General features: G+C 38.4%; 2 protein-coding genes across 3 annotated transcripts in view; both read left to right on the top strand.

Moving 5' to 3' along the window:
• Positions 1–17,147, top strand: part of LOC103146822 (uncharacterized) — a 22,905-nt gene extending 5,758 nt beyond the window's left edge. The window contains exons 5-6 of the mRNA XM_016677861.1: positions 16,710–17,024; positions 17,142–17,147. Of these exons, the coding sequence (XP_016533347.1) occupies positions 16,710–17,024; positions 17,142–17,147 (321 nt within the window). The remainder of the gene's footprint in view (positions 1–16,709; positions 17,025–17,141) is intronic.
• Positions 2,292–19,780, top strand: part of LOC103146785 (T-lymphoma invasion and metastasis-inducing protein 2-like) — a 44,299-nt gene continuing 26,810 nt past the window's right edge. Inside the window, exons 1-2 of one of the 2 annotated variants that reach the window (XM_016677890.1) lie at positions 2,292–2,879; positions 14,484–14,549. The gene's annotated coding sequence lies outside the window, so the exon portion shown is untranslated. The remainder of the gene's footprint in view (positions 2,880–14,483; positions 14,550–19,780) is intronic. The other variant, XM_007564830.2, reaches the window with a different exon arrangement.

A 19,780-nucleotide genomic window follows, 5' to 3' on the forward strand; every position in this document is an offset into this window, starting at 1 on the left:
CACTGCACTGAGCTTCATCACATCCATGATGGTTCATTGAAAAGCTTCATTTTAACTGTTAGCCAGAACTAAAGGGTTTTTTGCTTTGAGTTATCTGCATATGAATAGTAATTTTGAACTGTATTATATTCTGTATTAAATCCATTATAAATGAGTTAAAAAGCTGTTTGAGATAAGAAGCTTTAAATGTGTTTTTGCTTCCTTTTTAAATGTAAATAAAATCTTTAACACATATTTAGTTTTATTTAAGTAACTCATATTTTATCAAAGGAAGTGATGTAGAATATGAGGATATTTTTTTACTAGTCACTCATTGGTTAATGTCCAGGAAGTGGGAGGAGAAAAGTCAGAAAGTAAAATATGGGAATTTGTTGAAGCTTCAAAAAAACTCTTTTTTTTATTTACCAAACATAGAAAAAACAAAGATTTTTTACATTATGTCATAAAAAAAAACAATTTTCCAGAATGAACAAATAATTTTTTTAACAAGTAGATCATAAAAATATGAACTTCAGAGTAAAACAAAAAGTAAACGCACTAAAGAGGAACAATTCTCCATGTAAACATATGATTACAAAGAGATAAAGAAAATCAAACTGCAAATTTGAAAGTCTTTAAAATTTTCTGAAGTAACTGGATGTTAAGAGAAAACATCCCATTACTGAGATCTAACCTTCTTCAGGTTGATTCTTTTATTAATCAAGCTACAGAAATTGAATTGACTTCCAGAATTAGCTGTATTCTGGATTTTCCCACATCTCATTTTCCACACAATTTTTTTTAAAAACATGTTTAATTTAGGCAGTTTGTCTGATTTTAGTTGTTGAACATAAACCAAAACCTCTAAGTACATTTTTATCAGGAAAATGTGAAATTTTCTATGTTAGTCTGATGGTTGAGTGAGATATTCCTGCATAAAATCAAATAAAAATTGTAACATTCAGTTTGTTTCTTCTATGATTATATCAGTCATTTTACTGCTTATTCTGGAACATTACCAGCCATTGTATGTTTCTTTTGGTGCTTTAACTGGGTTTAATATTCAGGTAAATTAAACAAAATGTGAACATTTATTTAGTTCAAATGAAGCATAAAGATTTCAGATGGAAACTGCATCTTCTGCTTGTTTAAGTAAGAGATTTTAAATTTCACTCTTCCAGGACTAAAGCAGTATTAATCCCCAGCCAGCAGGGGGCAGCAGTCAGCTGGTAGAAAACGGACTCGGGTTTTTGATCCAGTGGTTCTGATTGTTTCATGCTTGAACTCAGCTGATTTAAATCAGTTTCTCATAAGCAGAACTTTAAGGATCCGACCTGTTGGACCTGAAGCCTCTCCAGCCTTTATGGACCTCAGCAGGAAGGTTTCTGGTTCTTCCTGATCTGGATTTTCTCCTTGTTCATGGTTGGTCTGACCCATCTCAGGTAATCCGCCGCCATCATGGCTGGGACAGAAGTTCCTCTTCATCTGATCTGTGTTCATGTCAGCTGCTGGTTAATGTTAATGTCTGAACCATTGTGTTTTCTGAAGGAGGTTCTGGGGAACAGAGTCTCTTTCCAGATGCTGATTGTCTGGAAAGAGCTTCATCACGTCCATGATAAAGAGCAGAAATGGTGTCAGATCCCAGGGATGAGCAGGATTACTTTTTCAAAGAAAGTCCTTATATAATATGTGTTTGACAACAGACTATTTACAATACATGAAAAATAAAAACTGAAAAAGCATGTTAACAGCAGCAAAAATAATTAAAATGTCTGAAATTGTGAAAATAACATCAAGATTGTAAACACTTCATGAGTTGGGAGCAGAAATGTTTATAGAGTCCAGCATCTGCTGAGAGGAAGGATCTCCTCTAATGCTTCTTTGTCCACTTTGGATGCAGCAGTCTGTCATCTTGGCTTTTACCAAATATTTCATTTTTGTGATTTTCTTAAAATTAGAGTTTAGGTTTTAAGTTTTTGCTTACAGTATGTTGGGGAGGCATGAATGGGTGATCAAACTCTGATGTGGACCAAAACCACCAAACCGTAGGTCTTGATTCAGACCAAGCAGCAGCATTTTCAATTGCTGCCAAAAGCAGGAAGCAGACGACAGCACAGGGCATTCTGGGTAAAAACAGCAAAAACAAATGTGCAAGTCTAACATTAGCAGGAGAAATGTTTCGTGGTTGTTTACCAAAAACAAAAGAGAAAATCTATAACTATTAAAATATGATGCTACTTTGTTTTTATTCACATTTTGCAAAGAAGGAAGTTGCTATCACTGTCTTCTTCTGAGGTTTGGGTGGAGCGCCCCCCCCCAGGCGAGGAGGGTAACAGATTTTTTAAAAGGTTTGGCTGGTTTGAAACAATGGGGTGTGAAACAAACACCAGCAGGTGAAATCAGAACAAATGTTGCAATTTTGTCCCCAACAGGATGAAGTCTGCTGAACCATCAGGTATGAAATCATCTTACATTTCTTCCAGCAAGAGGTTGGACGGTCAGGTGACACACAGAGACACAGTTGGGTTTTCCAACTGGACAAAGATCCCAGAACCTCTGGATGTGGATCAAACTGACAAACATTGGTACAGAAATCTACTAGAAAACTTTTTCAAATCCACAATAAATGTGATCAACCCTTCCTGAAATAAACTGAGAGTTCATCTCATGAACCAGGAGCTGGTAAACCATGTATAAAGCCGGTCCAGAACTGAAGAACTTTAAAAAACCTGAACATGATGGAGTCACTGTGTTTGTCACAGAGGTGTGGTCTGCTGAAACAAATCCTCCTCCTCCTGTTGGGCTGCAGAACCCGCCCTCCTGCTGTTAGAACCGAGGGACCGGGTCGGTCCAACTCAGACTGGAGCCAACAGAGACGGAGGAGACTGCTTCTACTGCCGGTGAGTCCTTCTGCTCTCGTCTCCGTCCGTCTTTCCTTCTGGTTTCTCCTGGAGGATTTTCTTCCTCTCTGGTTTTCCTTCAGCTCTGATGCTTCCTGCTGATCCCTGAAACTGTCGATGTCTCTAAAGCCAGACAGCATCACTGGTTATCAAGCACAGCTGATGACTAAAGAGAGAAGTCTTGACCTTTAAGGTAGTTAAACTTAACTTTAAGTTAAGAATTTTATCATTTTATGATTAAGAAGAGACAAAAAAGTTCATTTTATTTTGAGATTTAAGAGAAAATATCACATTTTCTGCTCATATATGTTCATTTCTCTCCAGTTTCAAAGCTATGCTCTGTTCACCAAAGATTAGTTCAACGGTCTGATTAAATTAATCAAGAGTTTCTTTATTCCTAATGAGATTCAGAGTTTTTAGACCGACAGAGCTGTGAGAAAGTATTTACACCCTCAGGTTTCTTCTGTTTTTGCTTCTTTTTTTTTGTCAAATTAAATGTTTCAGAGCTTCAAGTAACTTAATGGAAGCCATCAAAGCAACTTGGCCTTGTGTGGAAAAGGTAATGACACCCTTATCTTCACAGCTGATATGAGTCTTTGACTTCACTATGGAGGAAATTTAACTCTCTGCTTTGCTGAATAGTTTTAATTCAGACACATTGGACGGTTTTCTACCATCAACAGCCTGTTTAAGGACCCAAATCATCCAAGCAAATTGGGTTTAGCTCAGGGCTTTGACTAGACCATGTTAATGTTTTTAAAAATTATTCGTAGGTGAATCTGCTGGAGAGCTACAGATTGTTGCTTTACTTCGTAACACCAGAGTGTTTTAGCCCAGCATCACAACTGATGGGTGGATTTTTTTAGTTTAATTTTTTATATTATTATTTTTTTTATTAATTTATTGTAGATTATTATTAAGCCTCTATTTTGTTACTAATTTATCTGGTGACCTGCTTATTTATTTTTATGAATTAATTACTTTATTCATTATTATTATAACCCCAGTTAGCTTGATCTTAAAGTTTGATCATCAGCTGTTACCTTCAGAGTAATTTCCCAGAAGTCTTTGGGATCATTAACATGTTTTTAGGTAAATTTGAGATCATTTAGTTTCTCATCTGTGTGATTCTGTTAGATTGAATTGTATTTGATCTTTACGATCTTCTGGCCTACTTCATGTTGCCAATCAGGTTCTGTTCATGTGATTTCTTCAGGCCTGGTGAAACTGAACCATCACATTTTTTAACTTGTGGTTGAGTTGGTTTTGTTTCTGTTTTTTAATATATAAGAAATGAAACCATCATTTGAAATCTGCTCATTTTTAGTTATTTTTTTGACACCAGAATAAATTCCCAGATACTTGGGAATGTTTTTCCAGTAAAACTAACAATGTTTCCATGTTAACGGCCTTAGTTGCAGCATTTTAGCTGAAATCTTCGCGGTGTTGCTCCATGTTTCCCCTGCAGCTGCGTCCCGTCGGGGGGAAACCCTGTTGAATGAATCCCAGCAGGTTGCTGTGCGTCTGTGTTGTGAGTAATGAGCGAACTCATTAAAGCTAAACGGCGTCCCGCAGGGAGACGGTTCAGAACCTCAAACCCCAACAGACCCTCATGTTTGGGTCGGGGAACCGGGGCAACCTTCAAATGTGTCAGAGGTCACTTTATTCGCCACCTGAATTGGACAAACAGGTCCAATTCAGGTGGTGGAATGGCCTAGTTAAAGTCCAACTTGAGTGCCAAAGCTTGGAAGTTCTACTGATCTCCAACCAGATCCGATGGGAACGTCAGCCTCTTTGGGTCCCAGTAGAACCAGTACAAAGTCAATAATCGTACCGCCTCGGTGATCAGGGAGGTCAAAGGTCACCTGAGCTCTCTCTGAACAGTAGCAGCTTGTTTGTGGAGTGTTGGACAGCCGAGTGTCCAGATGTCCCGTCTCTGTTCAGCAGCCTGATGGAGGCCGAGGGAAACTCATCAAGCTGATAATCAGACGCTGATCAGCGATCGGGTCGGTTCCGACCAGCTGCTTCCTGCAGGTTTACAGCAGCAAACATGCAAAGAAAAAATCAAAAAGGAATTTTATTTATTTAATTCATTATAAAATTTTTCTGCTTACAATTTTTTATTGGTTCTCTGATTTATATTTAGCATTATTTTAGTTTTGTTTTTTATTTATTTGTCTGTTTTATTTAGTCATTTATATTAAGTTTAGTTTTTTTATTAATTTAGATATTTTTATTTATATTTGTTTTTTTATTTGATGCATTTGATCTTTTATTCCTTGATTCATTTCTAATTTATTTATTTATTATTTATTATAGATTTTTTTTGTTTTTCATTTATTCATTTAATTTTTTTGGTTTTTTTATTAATTTAACTATAAATATTTTTATTTTTTATTCACTTTCTATTTATTTTTATTTTACATTGTTATATATTGCTTTATATGCATGTATATATATTCTTTATTTAATAGTTTTTTGTTGTTGTTGTTTTTTACATTTTTTATTTATTTTTTTATTTATTTATTTTTATTTCTTTTTTTTTTTATCCAATTATTTTCAGGATCAAACATAAGCCCAAATTCTCAGATCTTCTCAGACCTGTTCTGTAAAGACCCCTGTGATATTTATAGTTCTGATCTGAAATAGTTTACTGACTCGTTTGAACCGGTTCAGTCCGAATGTTTAGATGAGGAAGAACCACTTGCCTGAGCCGTCGGTCCTCCAGTAAAGAACTCAGACTCTGAGGTTAATTTTCCTGCCATCTCATCACACAGAGGATTTTCCCCTGATTAACCTCCATGTTGATCTGCAGAGCAGCAGAAAACCCAGCAGTTCCAGCTGGATTGTTGTTCTTGGGACAAACCGACACGGAGCGGCTCTGAGCACGAGGCCGAGCTGATAAGATCGGACTCTGGATCAGAACTCGATTAGAGCTCTAAATCCAGCAGCTTCTGGCTAATTGGACTAATTAGATCAGAACAGAGTTTGTTTTGTTGCTCTGCTGCATGTTTGAGATTCTTTAAAGCGTGAACCGGCTCCATGGACCGACTGCAGTAACTGAGTTAGAACGTTTAGGGTTTGATCTGTGAAATGCAGATCTAACAGCCAGGAGTTAGATCTGCATTTGTTCTTTTGTTTGTGCTTTTAAAGCTTCATTTGCACCTTTTTCAAGGCAACTTTATTTATATAGCACCTTTCAGCCGGAGACAATTCTTATACTAATACTTGTACTTAAACAAAAAAAGTTAAAAACAACATACAAGAAGAAAAAAAAATTAAGATGCAGTTCTTTATTTATGTACTTTTATTCCACTTTGTTGGAGACAAATGTAGGACTTTTTGTATGAAAAAGCGTTTTATTGTCTTTATCAGCAGTTTAAGTTTCATGTTCAGGTCTGTTAAAGTTTTAACAAGCGTATTTTAATCTGATTTTTCTTCTTTATAACTAAACTTTAAACTGAGTTTAAACTTGTAGGAAATGAACAAAATGCAGACGGAGCTGAAACTGCACATGAAAACAGAAAAATGAAGCCGGTTTGTTGCAACCAGATTAATTTAGAATCTGTAATTCAGGGTTTTTCCTCCACAAGCAGCTGAATTAAAGAGCGACCTCCTCCTAAGACGCTGCCTGATTACTGAGAGGAAACGCTGCAGCTCTTCATAATGAGGTTTATTTACGGCCTGCAGCTGTAATTTCAGGAGTCTTCTGTCTGCGCAGAGCGGCTTCGGTTTGCATGGGGGCCCAACGCTGAGCGGGAGCTGCAGACTGGGGGACTCAGTCCGGCAAATCTGAACAGATTTAACATCCAGAATCATGAAAGGATGAGTTCCTCTGACTTTTAGTAAAAACTTCCATCAAACTCTAGAAGAGACCAGTGACGGTTTCTGTGCAAGAGTTTCATACATCTGACCCAGCGGTGTTCAACCTGTGGTCCAGGGGCCATTAGTGGCTCCTGGATTCATGTCTTTTGTTTTTCTTTGGCCTCCCAGCCTTAATTCAAGTATAAACTGGGACAAAACTTTATCTTTTGAATCAAAATCTACTTACAAGAATGTCAGATGCAACACAATGCATGTTTACTCATTGACTTATAGTCTAAAGTTCATCTTATTGCACCAAAATCTACTTTTAATTGATGAATTTAAAGTTGTCATTTCAGATGAGAACTGACCTCGATCCTGTTGTTACTGCTGAGAAAAGACAAAACATTTTTTTGAAGCCCAAAATAACAAACTGGACACATTTCTTTTAACAAGGAAAAACCATTTGAAGTTTTGAATCAACAAACCTGTTTCTACAAACAAATGTTTAATTAAAATAGTTAATGCTTAGTTTATTGTTGAGTAGATAATTATGATGGAAAATATGCAACTGAGGCATTTTTTACAGAGAAATGTGACGACTTCCTGAATGCAGAAGGAGCAGAAGCTTCTTAAAGAGACAGAATCCCAACTTCAAGGAATTAAATGTTGACGTAAAGTTTATTTTAAGTCATATTTGTTATATAAATATAATTTTTATAACAACTGGAGGGAATATAGTTACTTAGTTGTGTCATAAACTGGAACTATGGCTAAAAATAAATACTTCCCGTTTAAGAAGTGTTGTGTTCATGACAGAGTTATAAAAACAGAAAACTAAATATGGAAGTTATTACTCCGCCCAGGACAGACGACATTTTGTCCTCTGACGATTAAATGTTGATTCTTTGAGAAAATACTGAATTTTTCATGAAGTTGTGTTTGGTTCTGGTGGGAACCAGGTTCTGATCCGTTCTGCAGGGTTGCGTCACCGAGTCGTCGTTCTTCCAAACAGAAACTCTCAACAGCCAACCGGGATTAAAGTTTCCTCAGCAGCTGCTTCCAATTATTCCCAACAAGAACAGCCTCTCTCTCTCTCCCCATGTTCCCACATAATGAACTGCCTCGCTCGCCCGCCCGCTCCACAGTCGGCATGTCATCATGAACGTGTTATTGATGTAAAAACACTCAGAACAGACTATCAGTGTTGAGATTTTCTAATATTTCGTCTGTTTTGTTTGTTCCAGGCCAAATTAAATGTCCGACTGTAAATATTTGGGATTTTCAGGAAGCTCCGCGTTGGGAAGGTCGTCTCTAGTTTCTTTGTGGCTGCAGGACAGTTTCAGCTTTAATTCCTCATAAAAACTCTCCTGGTTTCTCACAGCCTTTTCCCAAACTATTAAGAGGGTTTGTACAAGTTGGAAAAAGTATCTCGTTATCCTGGATGAATCTTTCCATCCCTCAGAAAAATGCTTCCTCATATCAAGGTTGGATTTCTGCTTCTGTGCTGCTGTTACTCCGGTTTTCCATTGCTGCTCAGCATTTTTAAACTTGGATCAGTTTGGAAGAATCAAACTCGGTCTTATCCGGCTCTGGATCAGGAACCAGTTCTGCAGCAGAAACCGAAAGAGAAGGATAAAAAAAATCTTCCATGACTGACTTCCTGGTTTCCTGCCTTCCCTGAAGCTGAGATATTTAAGTAACATTTTGATTTTGTCTGAGAAATCATAAAAAAAATCCAATTTTAATACTTAAGCAAAATGTAGATCAACACTAACCAAAGACAAAGCATTTTTATTTAAGGAACTCCTGATATTCCTGTTATCACTGCTCTGATAATGTAAATGTTAAAGGGGCAGTAGTATGTCAAATCGCCATATTTGAGTTTTACGTCATGTTATAAAGTTTTTCCCTCATCAAAAACATTCCTGTTGTGTCTCCTTGATCCTTTCATGCATGTTTGAGAAGTAATTTAATCTCCATGGTAACCAATCAGCTGAGCAAAATGACTGGATGGACCTAGCCCCGCCTTTGTGACGCAGCTCCTCCCTCACTCAGCTCCTTCAGACTAGCCAGCGTCAATTAGCAAACACCTGGTGGAAAGAGCAGGAGTTTTTAAAGAGGCCAAAATTACAAGGTATTAAAATACAAAGTAAAATTTCTTTTAAGTCATACTTGATATGTACAGCATTTTTATAACAACTGAAGTAACATAGTTACTTGATTAAGCTGTAAATGGCACTTTGTGCCTGGAAAACACATAATACTGCCCATTTAAAGTTGTATTAATTAATCCACGACTTTCTGTTTTGTAGATAAATTAATAAAGATGAAGAAATCTGTTTCATTTAAACGAGTCAGGATGAAGCTTTGAGAAAACATTCCCAGTTTGAAACTGACCTATTCCTTCACTAAGAGCTATAAACTAAAACCATGAAAAAAAAAACAGTTATTTCTTTCCTTTGCTCTATTGAATAAAATTTACCACTAAACTAATTGCAAATAGCTGTTTTATAACATTTGTTTTATGTTTAAATATAAAAATGGTATGTTGAAAAGCACGGTGAAGGATCTGTGATGCTGTGGGCCTGTTTGTCCTTATCAGAGTGCCTGGCACTACGCCTGGTTTCCCTCTGGTGTAAAGCTGAAAGCGAGCCGCCTCCAGCTCTTTCAGCAGGATAATCATCCTAAACATCAACACAGAAACGGCTCACTGGACGCAGAATCAACTCCTTCCAGAACCGTCTCGGTTCTAAATCCAAAGCGAAGCTGGGTTTGTGATCCAGCTGTGTTTTTGTTCTGGTTTGGAGCTTTGAACTCGCCCTGTTGGTTTGCTCTTCCTCTGCCTCGGATGTTTGTGTTCTTCTGGTTTGTAGAAGTCGGATCAGGACACAATCCGTCTTGTCGCTACAATCTGACATCACTCTGATGTTTAACGCAAATATTTCGCAAAATAACAAACCAATCAAAACCACATCAGTGGTCCAGCTCATCTGGTTACTGCAGGATTCCTCTCAGATAATCCTGTGGTTTTTATCTGCTTTCATCCTTTTGTTTCCCAACGCCTTGTGATTCTGATGGCAGCGTTTTCCAGCCGGTCGTTGCGTAACAAGTCCAGCGTTCCTGAGCTTCCTGCGGTTTCTGGGGACTCTGGCAGCAGCTCTTGTGTAAAGTTACAAACTCTAACTGGTTTGTTTTCACGCAGCAGCTGCAGAGGCTGAATGCCGTCCAGGCATTGTTTGAAACCAATAGTGGAACTGATTCTGAGTCAGAAACCAAAATGTACCGGAAAGATGCAAAAACAACCCGTAAAATGAGCGTTAAGCATGTTTGCTTACTGGTTTGGGCAAAATAAACCTGAAATGGTTTGGAAACGTTCCAGTTTTCCTGCTCATCGTGTCTGGACAGCGACAGCGGCACAGGAAACGTGCGACGGGGATGTTTGACCCTTCGTAAGGTGTTTGATTGCAAAGCGTTTCGGAGGAAATCAGCGTGTGGCGCTGACGTCAGGCTGTTTACCAGCAGGGCGGGAAATTCCCGCTCCGGCAGCCAGATGCGTCTCCAGTTTATCTGCTGGTCGGTTTGGCAGGAAGCCGACAGTTAAATATAAAAGCTGCTGCTCTGTTTTTAACCTGCGTCAAAGAAACACGGGAAACAGGAGATGGATTCCCCAGCTTTTAATGCACCACCTTCATTCAGCTCATGTTTAAACGCAAAGCAAGCAGAAGGTACATTCACAATTAACATTATGGGTTAATTAGCCTGTCATAAGAAAAAAACTGCAGGTTAATTTTTCAAACTCATATTTTTACAATGTTATTCATAAAGATGTCCCAGTTAAGGTTAGCTAAATGCTAGGTAAACATTTAGCAGGCTAAATATGCAGCTCCAAACTAAATTTCTAGATCCAAGCTAAATATTCAGCTAGCAGGCTAACTGAATACTGAATTAAATTTAGCCTGCTAGCTAAATTTTATTTAATCTGACTGGAGAAAAAAACTTGGAAATTTCTGTGATTGAATGTTGAAAATTTGCTAGAAAAAACTCACATTTTGACATTACTCTCTCAACTTTTGTGAAAAAAACAGAAAATATTAAACTTTTGGAATTTTTTTGAGTTTTCAAAAGTGTTTATTTTTGGAAACTCAGAAATTTCCTTATTTATTTTGTTGAGAATAAATCTGTGTTTTCCTTCTATCTCTTTTAGCTAGTTGCTAAGCTAAAGCTAAGCTGAACCTAAAGGAAATGACATGTTAGGAAATGCAAATGAGAGCTCTGCTTTGAGGAAATGACACACTTGGGAGTGCCCTGTTTGGAGGTAGCTTAGATAGAGGCTAACAAAAGAAGTTACCAACTGTTGCTTGTGGCCATTTGTCTGTTAGTTCTTAGAGGCAGCAGGTCATAATGGACCAGCTGTATTTTGGTATTAATAAATGAAATTCATGAATTCAACTCACTGACTCTTCTGTAACCTCGTACATCACAAACTTAGCATGGAGAACAGATAATTCTCCACAATTTCTAGAATTTTTCTGAGTTTTACTCATTTTTTCCTGTCTACATTGGCCCTATTGTGCCATTGAAATCATCTGTCCTGTATCATTCTTGAACTGAAGTCAGGGGCCGCAAATGGCCCCCGGACCACACTTTGGACACCCCTGCCATGAGCTTATTCAGGCATGTTATCAGGATGCCCTCTGGGTCCTTTCTGGTCTTGTTCACCTGGGTTAGACCCAGAAATCCTCTGAAAAGGCCACATGAATCTCTTCTGGTTTTGGTAGGACCTGCAGGATGTCCTTGGAACGACCTCCAAGTCCTTCTAGGCTCGATAAACCAGTGAGCCTTGAATAAGTGGAGTTATGATGATGAGTGGAGCGAGCAGAGCACCGAACTCTTTGTGTTCATGTCGGCGGCTCTTCTGTCTCTGATGTCTGAGATGTTTTCTCAGTCTTGATCCGTCTGCTCGGTCAGATCAGCTTCACTTCTGCAGCCGAGGCCAGAAAACACTTTGTCTTTTGTCTCTGACATACTTTGTCCACTCAGCGGGTTTTCAGTGAAAGCTTCGACATTCCTCTGAGGCTCAGACCAAACCCGGCTGGTACAAACCACTAAACACCTCTGGGATCATTACCTGCCCCGAAACAAGCGGACCTTTCTCTACTTTCCACGCGTCCTGCAGCTCTGCAGCCGCTGAGCTTATTTACAACCAAAGCAAAGCTCTGTAATCACGTTTTTTGGCTACAAGGGAAACTTTGTTGACCAGCGCTCTCTTGAAACCACAAAATCACTCAATCTGCAAACTAAAAAGGTGCAGCGAGGGAAACCAAACACCCTGAGGCCTTTTGGAGTAGAAACTCCTGAAGGAAAAGGTCAGCGGTTATTACAGCTCCTGGTCTTAATTGTGTTTTGGCAGCACTTCCTGTCTGTTATGATAAAGTTTGACGTAACGACTTAAACGAAACAATATCTTGGAGCAGTTGGGTGGAGACCACTCCAGCAGGCCTTTGTTTGGATTTTTGGAGCACTAAGCAGCCTGAAGAGCCAACTCCCTCCTACAACTCAGATTTAATCAGGTCAGAGATCAACGCTTAGACAGTCACACAATGGCAGACCTCTGAAGTGCAGCTCTGCATCGCAGCGAGCGAGAAATACCTGCAGAACCAACAGCACATCTTACAGCCGTTATCAGTCGCTTTGCTGAATTTCCCAAATAATTTTTGGCTTTTGCAAAACAATTCACACAAAATCTAATATCTGTATCAACGGACATGTCAGAGCCTCAGAATGACAAGTTATTGTTTCATTGTGTTCGGATAAGATTTTATTCATGTTGTCAGGAAAACACTGGATGTTCTGTTGTTAAGGTTAGTACTGTAATTATGACAGATCAGTAAAGGAGTAAATGTGATTCACATTTATGCCTTTAATGTAACTTGTTGATAGATCATGTGACACAGAAAGCAAGAAAAAAAACTAAAGTATCAATAGGAACAAAGACAATCTCCTAGAAGAAAACTGAACATGCAGTTATGTAGAAAATACATTTCTTCCTGACAGCTTCACTCCTCTTCCTCTTCCTCTTCCTCTCCGGCTGTTGACCTCGCCCAAATCTTTGTCCTTCCACTGTCAGAAATGTAACATCGTGTTTGTTTAACTGTAAAAATCGCTACAGAAGCGTCTCTTCAGGTTTCAGTCGGATGAGGGACGATGTCCACCTGTAATGAAACACATTCATGCTCTCTCCGGTTAATAAGTGTGTTTTCAGTTGGTTTGACCTCCTCCAGGCCGTGTTGATCCTGCGGTCGGACTGTATTTACACAAACTTGGAGCTAACCACAGAATCCTGCTGCATTCTCAGTGTTTACATGTGTTTTATGGATGTTTGGGTTCCTGCTGCTCTGCAGTCCAGTCTGACATAATAAAGTGAACTGAGCAGCTTCGGCTCCTTCAGGTTGCAGATAAGCTGCACCTTTTTAAGGCAGAGTAAATCAAATCACGGTTTTTATGTTTGGAGCGCTCAGGGAAAAGAAAACCCTCTGCAGCGGCGGTTGTTTTGGTTTGGACTCATTTAGCAGCAGAACACCACAAGCAGCATCAAACTCTGCAATTTGAGCTGCGATGACTCATTTATTTCACTAAATGTAGCTGCTTGGAAATCAAAGGTTCAGTTTTAGAGCTACGCATGAAAACATGCAGCTCAGTCCTGAAAACTACGCTCTGAGGTTTGTTAGCGATGCAAAACACAATGTTTATGAAATTTGTCCAAAAAGAAAACATTTCCACACAGAGTATAGAGAGATTTTTTATAAATTGGTGAGAAATGAACAATTGTACATAAAAGTAGGATTAAGCCCAAAATTATTCAGACATCTGTTGAATTTGTGTTTAAAATAGTTTTTATTCAACCTAAAACTTCTGACATGAAATGGGACAGTTTTGTTCTGCAGAGAGGATCATCAAGTCCAACTTTTTCTCCAGTTAGTGTCTCTGCAGACCCCACACATGCCTGACACAAACTGTTTAGACTTTTACTTTCAGGTTGGTGCTACATGGAGAGTTCTCTGATGAACACTTAATAGTCAGAATGTGATCGATGTGATGAATATTTCCCAGGTCTTCATCTTTTATAAAAACACAGGATTCATTCATTATTAGCTATTTTTCTCTCAAAAATCTTGCAGAAAATTGTATATTGAAATTTTCCAGTCTGGGTTAAAGAACCGTCACAGCACAGAGTCCAAAGGGTTTTTAATTATGTATTCTCTGCAACAGATAGTGGTCACTGTGTTTTGGTTTCCTTCGATGCAGTGGGGCCCTCATCTTCTCTCCCAGAAGGCATCTGGGGCCTGAATAGACTGAATGACAGCAGACACTCGCCTCCTGTTTTGTGTGTCGATGTTCCTTCAGCACTGAGGGAATCCTGCATCAGTTCTGCTGTCAGAGACCCATTGATGCTTTTTCTGGTCATTTACCCTGAGCTGAGGCCTCCAGCGGTCTCTGAGGGGCCTCCAGGGGCCCCTATAACTCAGTCTGAGAGCTGTGTGTTTCTGCATCAGCAGGGGTTCATTTATTTAGTCTTTTTTGTGGTAGAAGTGAAGATAAATCTGTTTCATGTTTTCTGCAGCTGTCCAAGCTTTTTAAAATGTACATAATCATAGATGTGGTCTTTGCGGCAGATCTTTCATGCATTGTGATCTTTAAACATACAACAAGAGAGATGTGGCTTCATTCTGCCTGTAGATGGGCTAGACTGATAAATGATATGGGAACTTAATTAAACTGACTCTCTCCTCCTAACAGGGAAGGATTTGAAGCAGAAATCCTGGACGGAGGTTCAGACTCTCTGATCAGCAGAGCTTCATGTAGGTTTGTTTTCCTTTTTGATTTAGTTTTCCTGTTAATTGTTTCATTTGGAGCAAATGTTCAGTGATCTGCTCCATCTAGTTTGGGTTAGATATGAGATTTTATAAAGGTATGGTTATGGAAGTGGAGCAATAATTATTTATACCACTGTTGAATTCAGATTTAAAATTATTTTAATCAACGCAAAAGTTTAATTCTGACAGGAAATTAGATATTTATTGCTCAAAAGATCAAAAACAAAAGCAAAAATAGTGCCAGTTCAAATAAATATTTGATCCGTTTTATAGGGGATAAAATGTCATGTTAATTATTGTCTATATTTATCTCAGTAATTAAACGTTTCTTTGGTGACGACCCACCAAGGAATGCCTCCTTACCATCACCCTAATCTTGAGCCCCTTTCAACAGATGCTCTTTCAGATTCTCTAGGTTTGCATAAATAATTAGTATTTCAATATTAAAATAAATGCATTTAAAAATGCTAACTTGGTCCGAAATCAGAACAAACTGAGCTGCTAATGATCCAAAATGTATATTATTAAAATGTAGGTCATTAATTTTGTGAAGTTTTTATATAATTAATCCAGTTATAAACATTTATAACCATTCATAAACATTTTATGAAACAATGATTTACTTTGTAAGCTTTCCTCTAAGCTAATCACTCCCACAGGGAGGACTGAAGGGCTAAAATTAGTTAAAACAATTTAACTAGTAGCCTGATTTTCCCCTAAAACTAAATAATTAAGAGAAATGTCAATTTCATGTCAAAACATCAACAGTTTTTAATTATATCTTACTGCACTTGGAATAAGGCAAAACTAACTTACAAGTAACTTTTTAGTGAGATATAAGAGTTTATTTGAAGTAAATAATGTTATAATTCTGACAGTTTACTTAACAAAACAGTTTTTCAGTTACAAGTGAAATAATCTGCCAGTGGATCTAGTAGCTTTGATCAATATTCAATAATTATTGATCTAAAACTAGTTCCTACATGTTGCTGAAAAATTACATGTAAGTTAAAACAAAGTTATGATATTTGCACCAGAAACGAGACATAAATTCTTGGTAAGATTTTCTGTTTTTGCAGTGAACATGTTGAATATATTGACTGACGATTTGTCAATGGAAATCTTGGCTTGGTCTAAAATATTTAATAGATCTTTGTCTTGTTTTTGAGACGCTGTTTGACTTTTTTGTTGGTTTTTTCCATCATTTTTCTCATACATTTTTCTAAAACTGTTAATATTGGTGTTGGGAAGCTGTTTTATATTAAATACATTAGATCTGTTTGGTTTTAGTGTTCATTCAGTGAAACCAACGTGGTGTTTTTACTTGTTTTTATCATACTGGTCCCTTCCTCGTTTCATTAACAAGATAATATCTGCAGGTTTTCTCTCATTATTCGATCATCCTGTTTATAAGCGGATTTAAGCCAACCATCGGGGATCAGAAGGTGTTAAATTTTCCTGCACATGTGTGAACAGATGAAGCTGATCTGACTGTAACTCAGATTTACTGGTGACCTGTAGATAACCTCAGCTGGTTAAGGTAAACTGTGTTTAATCCAGGACCAGATCTGATTATTCCCCCGGCCAGCAGACTGTTTGATCGGATTACAGACGATCGATTCAATGGAGCAGCCAAGCTCCATTGTTTTATTTTTGATCATTTGATAATTTTTGATGTCTTGCTTGTGTGTTTTAGAACAAATGTAGAGTTTTTCTCAAACAAATCTGACCAAATGTCTGATTCACAGAAATGTTTGGCAGTTTGTTGACCTGAGAGTTTTTGGACCTGAAGCTTTGTGCTCCATCTTGTGTTGAAGAACTTGGTGGAGTTTTTGTTGTGTTGGGTTTTTAACTCAAAGTTATGGAAGAATTTATGTGAGTCATTTTCATTTGATGCCAAAATTCAGTTTCAGGAATGCATTTTTCAGAGTTCTTGGTTGGTTATTGAAAGTTAAAGTATAAATGGAAAAGTAGCGGTTGTTAGTATTTAAATGTTTAAACTACAAATGGACGGACGGACGGACGGAGTCTATATGAGTCCATATGTATTTCCAACCTCATCCAGGCCACGACTTCTTCTTTGTCCTCCATTGTCATCCAGACTGAGCAGCTCCTCTATCTCCTCCTCCTGTTCCTCCTCCGTCTGCAGCTCCTCCTCTCTAAAAGCTTCCTCAGTGTTCTGCAGAACCTTCCACCAAACAGGAAGCAGCGACCGCGATCCCACCCATGCCCTCCCACCCCTCCCCAGCCCCACCTGGAGAGCAGCACTCCACCCGTCTGCCCAGCGGTGGCACAAGGAGTCCAGTCATCTCAACAGGAAGCTCACTTCCTCTTCCCTCCTCCATCCAGGCTCACTTCCTCTGCTGAGAGGAACGCTGCTCCTCCTCCTCCCCCTCCACCTTATCCAAATCTCTATGTACTTTCCCATGAAGAGGAGGAGGAGGAAGAGCACAGCTCCAGCTCTGTATATAATATTCAATCCCAGATACAGAAAACTCACCAGCACATCAATGTTCATCTGGTTCATGTTCTTCCTGCTGTTAGCAGATGATCGGGACTTCCTGTTTCCTGTTTCTCTCAGCTCTAACTCAACTGGTGATGTTTAATGTTGGATAACTTCACCAGATATTCAGAGCCGTTCTGATTTTGTGATTTATTTAATAATGGAAGTAATTTCAGTTTTTGATTGATTATCTATCAGTTCCAGAGCTCAGATTATCTTCCTCTGCTCAGATTATTTCTATCCTGCCGTCTTTTATGGAAACATTTGATCAATTTAGTATCATTTCCTCACAGCCACTTTTCTGGAGAGCTGAAGATTAAATTGGAAAACAATAATATACTGATAGGAAAACCTGGAAAAACCTGGAAAGTATGGAGTTTCTTTCTTTTTCTTCCTTTCCTTCCAGGCTTTTTTCATAGGTTTATTTTTTTGTCCTAGGTTCAACTATAAACATCTGATATACATACAGATTACTTTTTGTTTCATTGTATTTGAGAAAGTCATGAAGACGTCATCCTTTTTAATTTTTATTCAGTGTTTGCCCAGGTTTTTATTTGACTAAATAGTCTGAGATATAAACAAGAGGAACAAACTGCTGGATTTATTATTGCAATGAATGTTGAAGAAAAGTCTAAGCGTTCATATTTCAGGTTTTTTTCTTTTTGTTCCTCAAGTTTTGATAGTTTTTGAAGTGTTGCACATAATTAACCATCCTCAGACTTTCTGTGTCGCCATAAACTGAAGCCAAGTCACAGATGTTGGTGACTTTAACCAGGGCGTGTTGAAGTTAGTCTGAAGTCAGAGCATAAGAGGATCAGCTGGTCGTTTGTCTCTGGGGGAACAGGTGGCAATCTCCTCAGCTGCATTAATATGTTTGATTCAGATCCGATGAATTCTTTCATTCTGCTGCTGGGCCGAACCGGGGAGGTGATGAGGAGGAGGAGGGTTTTTGTCTGTGAAGAATGGAGAGGGGGTTGGCCATGGCGGGGCGTCCTGCGAGCCGGCAGATGGTCGATGGGTTGAGCAGACAAAAGTGAGCTGCAGAGTTTTTCCTTTTAAAGCTGAAGAGACAAACACAAAGCGTCAGACTGAGTGGGGGTCAGTCTGAGGCATCAGCATCCAAGAAATGACAAATATTCTGCAGCTCTATTTCTAAAACATTATAAAATAATCTTCTGTAAAAACAATAAACTCCATGTTTAACAGAAGCTGGTAGAGCAGCCAAAAATTGTACACAAGTAAGAGTTTTAATACTTCAACATGTTTGTAGCAGTCCAAGAAATTACTCGAGTAAGAGTTAGAATATTTGGTAGAAAGTACTGAGTAACTAACCAAATTGTTAATCATTTAATGTTTAAAAATTACATCGTTAGACTGACCAAAATATGAAGTTTTGAAAGAACAATTCCTGAAAATATATTCAAAACAATGAAAAGTTTTTCCGTATAAGCAACCATGTAGTTTTGCTTCATCGGGCCTGTTGTGTTCAAAGCTTCAGGCTCCTCAAAGATCGATATCGATGAAAAAGTTGAGACTCTCAGACCTCGCAGTCAAATCCAAACTGAAGCCATGTTTTCTTTTTGTGGAAATAGATCTAATCCTCAATATTTGGACATTTATTTACATCAGGTCAACGCCTTTTCCAGAATCCTGATCTGTGCCCAATAGAGGAAAAAAAAATAGGACGTAATTCTCAAACTGTTGAAAACCTTGACGTGTTTGTAGAGAGAATAAAGCACAATAAACAGATACTATTCTTCATGCTTTTAATGCCAGAACAGCATTAAATGTTGGGAAGAGGGAAAAACTTCGCTGAAGCGAGGAATGCGGGAAAACCTCTGTCAGATTATTGATGGACATTAGAAGCTGAAACTGTGTGAGACAAACTCCTCCTCTAATTAAACCTCCTCTTGGAGTCACAGCTGTCCAGGGTTCAGCCCGCTTCTTTCAGGAGAGGTCAGAGGTCGGCGATGCGTTCGGGGGTCAGTGGCTCGTCTTCCTCCCTCTCCCTCCATTGGGACAGGATGGGCGCTGCCCGGCTCTTACGCACTGAACCTTGAGTTTGTCTGAACCTCTGACCCGTTAGCGGAAATGAATGTTCAGAGTTTTTATTGCTCTGCAGAAGAATTGAGTAATGATTTCTGATCATGTCAAAGATTGTTGGTTTAAGCACAGCAGGAAATCCTGTTCTGTTTGCTCAGAGTAGAAAAACGGATCCCACTTTACAACAAGGCTCAACGAGGTCCCTCTAAAAATGCTTATAAATGCATATTTTAATAGTTCAAACACCAAATACACCCTAATATACATTGATATGTAAACTTGAAACTGTTTTAGCACTACTAAAAAATCTACAGTTTTCCTCATCTGCACTCTTGGGGTTTCATCCAATCAGCATAAAGGAAAATAAATGCTGCTCTTGGATTGGCTGCTTTGTAAATGTCAGCCAATAGTTTGTCAAGTGGCATTGCAGCCTAATATTTCAGATTCCAGAGTTCCATTTTCTTTATGGAACCATTTAGATATGCTCTTTCAAAAAATCTGCAAATTTGTCATAAATAATTTTGCGTCACTTTCCCCAGAAAAATCTGTGAATGCAGAACTCAGAATAGGCAGAGATCCACAGTGCGGTTATATTTCTGCAGAACAGTTCATTGAAAAATGATTGAGAGTTTGGAGTGATGCTTTGAGAGTTGCAAGTTCAAATCCAACTGGTT

The sequence above is a fragment of the Poecilia formosa genome, unplaced genomic scaffold (genome assembly GCF_000485575.1).
Source record: "Poecilia formosa unplaced genomic scaffold, Poecilia_formosa-5.1.2 Scaffold168, whole genome shotgun sequence".
Classification (NCBI taxonomy): Eukaryota; Metazoa; Chordata; class Actinopteri; order Cyprinodontiformes; family Poeciliidae; genus Poecilia; species Poecilia formosa.